Source organism: Microtus ochrogaster, chromosome 5, assembly GCF_000317375.1.
Source record: "Microtus ochrogaster isolate Prairie Vole_2 chromosome 5, MicOch1.0, whole genome shotgun sequence".
Classification (NCBI taxonomy): domain Eukaryota; kingdom Metazoa; phylum Chordata; class Mammalia; order Rodentia; family Cricetidae; genus Microtus; species Microtus ochrogaster.
The window spans coordinates 82,693,619-82,703,532 of record NC_022012.1 but is presented as its reverse complement, the minus strand read 5'-3'; the positions used below and the strand labels follow the sequence as shown (position 1 = coordinate 82,703,532).

The following is a 9,914-nucleotide window of genomic DNA, read 5'->3' as shown; positions in this document are numbered from 1 at the left end:
GGTTATGGAAGAAAAGGGGAGAAGGGGGAGATGAGCAGAGAGGCAGAGGGGGAGAGAGAAACAGAGGTGGGTAGGGGAGAAGTGGGGAGAAGGGAGAGAGGCAGAAGCTGCCTCTGGGGGAGAGATGGAAAAAGGAAAGACTCAGGTTGGAAGCTGAAGATCAGCTTGCCTGACGGGGGAGTGGGCGTGGCTTGTCTCTTAAAGGGACAGGACAGACCATTACAGACAGGGTTTCTCTGTGTAGCCCTGTCTGTTCTGGAACTCACTCTGTAGACCAGCCTGGCTTCCAACTCAGAGATTTCCCCCTTACCTCTGCTTCCTGAGTGCTGGGATTAAAAGCGTGCTCCACCACCGTTTGGCATTTCCTTATTTTTTTAAAATTTACTTTGTTTTAGATAACGTATTTATATATAGTCCAGTTCAGCCTCGAAATGACCTAACTTCCTCCCTGAGCCTCCAGGATGTTGTTGGGATTATAGGAGCCACCACGAATGCTTCACTATTTACGTCTATACACACAAATTCCTATAAAATTTCTGTTTTATAGGTGTCTCCAGAGACAAATGTTCGTCATTGTAATAGTTCCTTCCAGAGTCGCAGCGTTCTTAGGTGCTAACTTGGCTGTTGTATGTCCACCACATCATCTAGCCTACTAAAATTCAACTGAAACTCCTCAGGCAGCAGAGGGTTGTGGTGTGGAGTATGTCCCTTCCCCCTCACCGTTGACAAAAATGAATCCCTACGCTCTTTTACAGGTTCCATCCCGCCGTGCAATTTGCACTCTTCACTCAAGGTTGAATTTATGTCCTCCTCCCCAGCATCTCAGTCGCCATATTTTCTCTACTACAGCACCTGTCACCGTCCTTCATCGGGTGAGATCTGAAAGGCCCTACCAGGAGGGAGAAAAGCGTTTACGCAAGTCAGAAAAATCCCAAAGAAGTCTCGAGTTTAGTGGAGATGACCACTATTCCCAGAAGCCCCTTCACCGCGGACTGGCTCTTTCCTCCACCCAAGACTCCCCGCGAGAAGACTGAGCATGTGCGAAGATGATTGGGCCTGTGCAAAAGACTGCACGGCCGAGGACTGCATCTCCCAGCAAGCTGTGGGGGCGTGCGTCAGCTCCGCGTGACGAGGAACTTCCGGCGTGGAGGGGCGGGGTTGCGCGCGCGGCTTAGGCAGCAGCTGGAGCTGGGAGGGGAGCGGCCCAGTGGCCGCTAGGCGCTCTCCGCCATGGAGGCCGTGCCCCGGATGCCCATGATCTGGCTGGACCTGAAGGAGGCCGGTGACTTCCACTTCCAGTCAGCGGTGAAGAAGGTGAGCTCATCTCTGCCCCGCATCTCCGTCGTCTGTCCGCGCGTGACGCCCCCTGCGTGCCTCTTCCTCCCGGGGTTCCGTCGCAAGTCGGGCCAGGCGTTTTCCCTTAGGATGGCGCTCCTTTCCAGTACCCTCACAGCATCCTTCTCTCCGACTGGCCCTGTATCCTTGTGGGAATCTGCTCTTCGACTTCTGTCCTGGACCACTTGCATTCCTCCCGAGATTCGTGCTTCCTTGCTGTGACGTTCTGGACCCAGTTCTGCCCTGTTCCTCCAAGGCCAGGAAGCCCCTGTTGGGGAGCGATGGCTGCCCAGGTTGTGCAGAGTCCACGCTAGGTCCGACATTGGTGGGCTCCCAGTTCACGACCGGACTGGAAAGAATGTGTGTTTTAAGACAGGAACCCCAGTGGCCTGCTTGTAGGAATGCCGTGTTCCGAGACAGTGAGTGTGTATGTGTGTAGTCTGACCTTCCAATTCTGTATGGTCTCCTTAGAAAATGTCTATTCCAAAGTTCCTTAACCAGAAGACCCAGTTTCTTGTTGATAAGAGGGCTTGAGTCACTGTGAGCTCTTGGAGGCACACTATTAGTCATTGCGCTGGGTAGAGGGTAGTTGTTAGGAGTTCACTGAGGCAAGGCTTTCTTTGGCGGGTTCAGGTGTGGTGATGGGGAATTGGGTGCCCTCCAAGATAGCGACTGCGTTAGGAAGGGTCCCCAAATAGCATTGAGGGTCGGAGCCGAAATGGGCAAATGGGAAGCCGTTACAGGTGCGGAGCCTTGGGGCTTTGGCCCCGCAGCTGTTGTCTGTAATCTCTCAGCATTCCGTGGTGCTTGGGGAAAGAAGCGGGAGAAAGAAAATGGGTTGGAAGAGGTTTGCTTGCTTTTCACATTCTCGTCACACCTCCTTTTCCTCAGTTCAGGCACTAATTCTTACATGTGCGTGGGGGGTGGTGTTGGGTGTGTATGTGTGGCGGTGGTCCAGGTGCTGGGTACCAAACCCAGAGCCTGGTGTAAAAGACTAGGCAAGTGTTCTACAGAGAGAGGTACACCACCCTCAAGCCCAGACCCTTTGCTCATCTGTAAGACCAGCATGTTAAAGCACCTGATCTAAATTTACAGAGTTGGGTTGATTCTTACCCATCTTCTTTTTAATGCAAATATAAGGTGAATTTTTCTAAAATGCATCGAAACCGAGGGAGGAAGATAGAGACTCCGTATGCGAAGCCCTGGTAATAGGGAGTCCAGCCAGTATTTTTTAGTTTCCCATTCAGGGTTCTCCCTGACAGCCTGATTCTTTGAGCATTTGTCACAGTCCTGTTATACATGTATGATCTGTGTGTGTCTGATACAGGTGTTCCACATTCTGTTCACAGTTACTACTTCCTGTTTCCTTAGCAGGCTTTTCTCCATGCCTTGCCTTTGACTGTGGAATTCCTTCCACCCGAATGCATCTCAATGTAAATCTATAATATTCAGGATATCTGAGCTGCAGCTCCCAAAGGGGTCCTAACCCACATGTGGAGAACCGCTGTTGGACCTAAAGAGCTCTCAGTTTTGCCCCTTAGAGCCATTCTAGAGCTGTTCTTTAATTTCTGTGACAGTCCCATCCAACTTTCAAGGTCCAGTGTAGCTCTGTCTTATCTAGGTTTAGTCTTTCCCTTTTCTGAAGTTTTTTCCCTTTGTCCTTTCATTGGCAATAGTTACATGTGCCCTCTTTCCCCCACTCAAGACAGGGTTTCTCTTTGTAAAAGCCCTGGCTGTCCTGCAACTCAATCTGTAGACCAGGCTGGCCTTGAACTCATAGAAATCCTCCTGCCTCTGCCTCCCAATTGCTGGCATTAAAGACATGCACCACCACTGCTCTGTGCTATTTTCAATCTCTCTCTCTGTAGATGTTTGGAGCATAGCAGTGTTTTCTTTTTTGTTTGTTTGTTTGTTTGTTTGTTTTTGAGATCAGAGGACAGCTTGCGGGAGTTAGTGTGTTCCTTTGACTAGGCAGGTCCAGCGAATAAAACTCTGTAACCAGACTTTGCAGCAAGTGCCTTCGCCCCTGACCCGGCTGAGCCACTCTCTAGCCCTGTATGTGCTGTTTGCTTGTTTGCCTGTTTCGAGACAGGGTCTCATTATGTAGCTCTGGTCATCCAGGAACTCATTATATAGACCAGGTTAGCTTCAAACCCACAGAGATCAGCCTGCCTCTGCCTCCCATGTGCTGGGATTAAAGGTGTGCGCCACAATACTCTGCTCCTATATGTGCTATGTTTTAACCCCATATTCGCTGGGATACCAGAAGGGCATCCCTTTGTTCCTTTAGCCTAATACCCACCACATAGGAAATGTTTCTCAAATGACTGAAAGACAGTCTGTAGGGAATTTCAGTTAGATTTATATTATGTTACCCTACATGGAAAAATATAGAAAAATCTCAGTCCAGGGGCTAGACAGATGGCCAGTAGAAATAGAGCATCATGCTCCTGCAGAAGCCTGGAGTGTGGTTCCCAGGACCCACATTGTAACTCCAGCTCCCCGGGATCAGACTCCCTCTTCCGGCCTCTGAGGGCACCTGCGTTTACATGCACATACCCACACCTTATTAATAACGAAAAAGAAAATAGCCTAGTCAGATGTGGTGGTTACACGTCTGTAATCTTAGCATTCGGGAGACTGAGACAGAAGCCTACCTGGGCAACATGGTGAACACTGACTCAAAACATAACCTCCGTTCCACAACTAGATTTTTGGGGTGAGGCAGTGAGGGCATTGGTTAAGATAGTTTTATGGGCCGGGTGGTGGTGGCGCACACCTTTAATTCCAGCACTTGGGAGGCAGAGGCAGGAGGATCTCTGTGAGTTCGAGGCCAGCCTGGTCTACAAAGGGAGTTCCAGGACAGGCTCCAAAGCAACAGAGAAACCCTGTCTCGAAAAACCAAAAAAAAAAAAAAAAGATGGTTTTATGGCAGTGCGGGCAACTGTGGCCTCAAGCTTGCTGTATAGCGGAGTCTAGGCTTGAATTCCTGATCCTCTTGCCTCTGCCTTCCCAGTGCTAGTATTACAGACAAGTGCCACCACAGCCAGGCCTAGGGGATTGTTGTTTGTTTGTTTATTATTTTTAATGGTGTCGAACCCAGGGCCTTGTGCATGCTAAGCAAGTGCTTTTTCACTGAACTGTATTCCTATAATACAGCCCCACCACTAACACAAAGGAATCCATAGTCTAGTAGAGGAAATTTAAAACTTCAAGCAATTTAGTGTAAGAGTACAAATATCTCTAGGGTACCGGAGCACCAACACAAGGAGGTTTGTGTTAGGCCTTTGCATTGGAACTAAAAGACCCTAGCAGTACAGGCTTTGGGTGGATGTTTGGTGGTGCTGGAGGATGAACCCTGGGCCTTCTGTACTCCAACATCTCCAGCCTCCAGTGTAGGGGTAATCACATTGACATTGGCTTTGGTTGTTTTCAGGAAGGCCTGTAGCCAATTGACTAAACTGTAAACATTTAACTAGTTAAAGTATAAGTGTTGACTGGTTGATTACATTGTAACTAAGTTGTTTCCTGTGTTTCAGTGTCTTCTCAGAGTGTCAGATCATAGTGTAGGTTGCAGTTCTCTGAAGCAGCCTTTTGGAGGAATGCCCTCTTCACAGATCTTTGTGTCTTTGCCTTTGCTCAAATAAAGTCCATTAAATTTTAAATTTTAACAGTATTTTATTGATTGTCACTTTCACTGTAAGCGATTTCCCTTCCATTACGTGAAATGGGAGTCAGGAGAAGCGTAAGTTGGTTTTGAACTGCAGTGCCAAACTAGGTTGGCATACTTGGGCTCACATAAGCATTCAGTGGACAAGCACTGGCCTTGAGCTGCCCCACCCCACCCCCATCTTTCAGTACTAGATTGAACCCATGGGTTCAAATGAGGTAAATACTTATCAGTGAGCTGCATCACCTGTGTGCACCATATTGCCCTTGTGGGGTGCCCAGAGGACTGACGCACTGAAAATGGATTAAAGATGACTCCTGTGCTCTTTACTAGGGAATGATTTGGCCACATGTGTTAATATTGAAAGTCATTTCTTTCCCGAACACCTACCCTTAAGCAGCTACATTGAGCAAAAGTCAGGCTCATTTGGACTGAGATGCTGCATCCTTGTATTTTAATAAAGTGCCTATTACATAACCAAGACCTTGGAATACAATGGTTTTGAAAATTCCTGCTTTCATGGAACTTACCTTCTAATGATTCATCTGGGTAGCCACGGTGCTGTCATTTGGTTTCTCCTTTTACTCTGCGCGTTCTTCTACCAGAGTTCTCAGGAAGACTGCTGTTGAAGCTGTCACAGCTCACTGCAGCTGCCTCTGTAATGTCTCTCCCTCAGTCCCCTCTGTGGGACCTTCCACGTGACCATATCCGATTATTGCCTTGCTTAGGTCATTCTTGAGTTCTTTCTTCCTGCTTCTTAACCCCAGTAAGCCATGCTTCCTCAGAATCTCTTCATCTGCCTGGCAGTTGTGCCACCCCGATTCAGACAGGTCTTTTATGCAGAATTGACTTGTCCCCTGGAAAGCACATGTCCATTGCTTGTTCCCACTGCTCATCTTGTTCACATCTGCTCTTTCGGCTTTGTGAAATGTTTCTCTCTTCCAGATTTCCCACAGAACAGGTAAATGAGAAGAACAGAAGCCTAAAAACACCCTCCCTGGTTGCCCATCACTGGAGGACATGAAATATTGTCAGTTTTTATCTCCTACCATAGATGGACAGACTCAGTTGGTCTGCCTGAAACTGTCTTTCTTCTTATGTTACACAGAATAGGCCCCTATTACAGATGGACTGGATGGTCCATGGTCTTTCCTGACTTAATGTCTGCCTGCCTGCCTGCCTGCCTGCCTGCCTGCCTGCCTGCCTGCCTTCCTTCCTTCCTTCCTTCCTTCCTTCCTTCCTTCCTTTCTTTCTTTCTTTCTTTCTGGTTTGTTTTTTGTTTGTTTTTTGGTTTTTTTGAGACAGGGTTCCTCTGTAGCTTTGGAGCCTGTCCTGGATCTCACTCTGAGGACCAGGCTGGCCTCGAACTCAAAGAGATCCACCTGAATGCTAGTAATAATGGCGTGAGCTGCCACCACCACCCTGGTGTAGACTAGATTCTTTTCTCAGGAAGTAAAATTCTTTGGAGTGTCCATGTTTGTGTGTTTGCAGGTGCACGTTTGTGCATGCATGGCCAGAGACCAACTTCACGTATAGTTCTTAGGGTAGCTGTCTACCTTAGTTTTTGAGATGGGGTCTTTCACTGGTACCCGGAGCTTGTGAATTAGGTTAGCTGACTAGCAAACCCCAGGGATCTGTATCACCTCCCTAGCACTACAATTACAGACTTGTGGCACTATTACAATTATTTATGTGGGTGCTGGGAATTAAATACAAGGCCTCATGCTTGCTTGTCTGACAAGCACTTTACCAATTGAACTGTCTCTACCTACTTCCCCTCTCAACCCTCCTGTGTTTTTGAGACAGGGTCTTATAGTATAGGTGGGCCTCAGGTTGCTCTACACCCAAGGAATGACTTTGACGCCTGATCTTGTCACCATTTGCCTCATGTTAGGACTTGATAGGAGTAAGCCAGCACACCCAGTTTAAGAAGTATTAAATTATTGTGTGCAAAGAGTACCTTGTGAGTGTTGGCTGAATAACCAGTTTAGTTCTAGCACCCTCGGGAATTGTAACCTGAATCTTCTCCCTGGTGCTGTTCAGACAGACCAATGGGCCATTCAGAAGCGACATGGAGGGAGGCTTTGAGTATTGTGTGTGGTCAAACTAGGAGAGGACTTAAAGAGTGCCCTTCATGCCCTGTGTCTTTGGCTGGCTGGCGTGGCCGGGGGCTGGCGTGGATGGGGGCTGATGTGAACGGGGGCTGACAGCCTTCCTTGGCAGCACTCTTTTGTTGGAACAAAGTGCTGTTTCATTTGAAATTCAGCAGCTGAACACATATTGAATAAGTAGCAATATATATATATATATATTTTTTGGTTTTTCGAGACAGGGTTTACTCTGTAGCTTTGGAGCCTGTCCTGGAACTCCCTTTCTAGACCAGGATGGCCTCGAACTCACAGAGATCCGCCTGCCTCTGCCTCCCGAGTGCTGGGATTACAGGCGTGCGCCACCACCGCCCGGCCTGTAGCAGTATTTTTTATAGGACTTAATTTTATGTGTATTTTTGTAGTACAGTCCAAGGAATGACCTAGATTTGATTCAACTCTGGAAATGGAAGGGAAAAAAAACAGTGTATGTGATGAACCAGACATCTATGATGTGGTTGGTGTGTATGTGCAGCCCCAGCCACAAGTCAAAGTCCAGCTTAGACGACAGTGAGACACTGGTTTTGAAAGGTTCCATGTGAGCTGGGTGGTGGTGGTGGCACATGCCTTTAATTCCAGCCCCTGGGAGGCAGATAGGCGAATCTCTGTGAATTCTGTGAGTTTGAGGCCAGCCTGGTCTACAGAATTAGTTCCAGGACAGCCAAGGCTACACAAAGAAACCCTGTCTCAAAAACCAAACCAACCAACAAACAAATCCATGTGATGTCTTTTAAAGCCTTATTTGAGCATTGCTTTAATTAGTGTAGTGAAATTTGAAGGCATTGTATCAAATTCAGAGTAATGCAGAATGAGAACATGCTCGTAGAAGAGGCTGAGGTAGAAGGGCTGTTCCTAAGGTGAGGTAAGTTAATCAGTGCTCATAGGGAGTGGCACTATTGGACGGTTGGTCTTGTTGGAGTAGGTGTGGCCTTGTTGGAGGAAGTGTTCATTGGGCTTTGAGTTTTCAGAAGCTGAAGCTAAACCTCTGAACAGTAAGTCACCCTAGCTAAACATTTTCTTTTATAAGAGTTGCCATGGTCATGGTTTCTCTTCAGCAATAGAGACCCTGAACAGGGCAGGGTCCTACTGCCCCATTATTGGTTGCTGATTTTCCATTTCTCTAATCTGCAAACAGCGGTATGATTCAGAATTCTTGTTTCCAGTGATCATTAGTGGCACGGTTTTGTGTCATTTATTACTATAATAGCAGCACAGAACAAGTGCAGCCACTAGAAACTGACCTCCTCCCTTGTCCCCTCAGAGTTGAGTGACCTTCAACACTGTCATGATCATATACTAATCACAAACGTCTCTAGTCTGTGGCCTACGTGGTTTTTGAGAAAGGGTGTAACTCTGACTGCCCTGAAACTTGTTATGGAGGCCAGGTTGGCCTCAAATTCAGATCCACCTGCCTGTGCATCACCAGTCCTAAGACTAAAGGCTTGTACTACCACAACCAGCTGTGATAATATTGAGAAGATTAACACATGAAGAGTTTCTCATTATGAATCTTAGTACAGTACAGGTCTTGCCATACCATAAAGGATATTTTCAGCTAAACGTAGTCTTTCTTTTTAGGAACTAGCTCAAGTCTTCATGATAGCTTTGTGAAGCAGGCATAGCAGGTAATATTCTGTTGATTGCCTTGGCGGGTTACTTAGTCTAGGGTTGTAACCCACCTGGCAGTTCACTTATTCCTGGGTCCTGGAGAGGCACTACCTGGGCTCTTGCCGCGTGGTTCAGGGTCACATAGGCTGGAGGTTACGTTCGGTCAGGTCACCTAGGCCAGAAAGTCACGAGTTGACACACCTAGTTCTCTAGATAGTTTGGAATGTGGGGTGGGTTCCGCTAACAGATAGCTCTCCATTAACAGCCAATTTGGGTTTGGGGTAGGCTCTGTCAATAGAACGATTCCTAACACAGTTAGGGATGTGGGGTTCTCTGCAGACTCCCCAGGGTGATGGTTCCTGTAATGATTTTAGGAGAAAATGGCTCCTGACAATATTCTATTGCTGCAGCAAAACACCATGACAAGCCGGGCGGTAGTGGCACACGCCTTTAATCCCAGCACTTGGGAGGCAGAGGCAGGTGGATCTTTGTGAGTTCGAGACCAGCCTGGTCTACAAGAGCTAGTTCCAGGACAGGCTCTAAAACCACAGAGAAACCCTGTCTCGAAAAACAAAAAAAAACAAAACAAAACAAAAAAACCCACCATGACAATAGAGTAAGCTGGGGAGAAAAGGGTTTAATCAGCTTATACTTCCATATTGCTGTTCATCTTTGAAGGAAGTCAGGACAGGAACTCAAACAGGAATCTGAAGGCAGGAGCAGATGCAGAGGCTGTGAAGGGATTCTGCTTACTGGCTTACTCGGCCTGCTTTCTTATAGAGCCCAGGACCACTAGACCAGGGATGGCACCACCTACAAAGTGCTGGGCCTTCCCCCATGGATCACTAAGAAAATGCCTTATGGCTGGATCTCACGGAGGGATCTCAATTGAGGCTCCTTCCTCTCTGGCACACACAAGCGGCCAGTACACTCTTCTTCCCTACCATTCCCCAACTGTGTGTTTCAGAGTCTCACAAGCTGGTGGCCTCAGATTTGAGGATGACCTTGAACTCCTGATCCTCTTGCTTCTGCTTCCCAAATGCTGAGATTATAGGTATGTCCACCACACCAGGCTGGAAATGCTGAGATTATAGGTATGTCCACCACACCAGGCTGGAAATGCTGAGATTATAGGTACATCCACCACACCAGGC

At 47.6% G+C, this 9,914-nt stretch overlaps 1 protein-coding gene across 1 annotated transcript in view; it reads left to right on the top strand.

Annotated features, from left to right (window-relative positions):
- Nucleotides 1-1,160: 1,160 nt before the first annotated feature.
- Nucleotides 1,161-9,914, top strand: part of Ptpn23 (protein tyrosine phosphatase, non-receptor type 23) — a 27,936-nt gene continuing 19,182 nt past the window's right edge. The window contains exon 1 of the mRNA XM_005347993.2: nt 1,161-1,314. Within this exon, the coding sequence (XP_005348050.1) occupies nt 1,231-1,314 (84 nt within the window). The 5' untranslated portion in view covers nt 1,161-1,230. The remainder of the gene's footprint in view (nt 1,315-9,914) is intronic.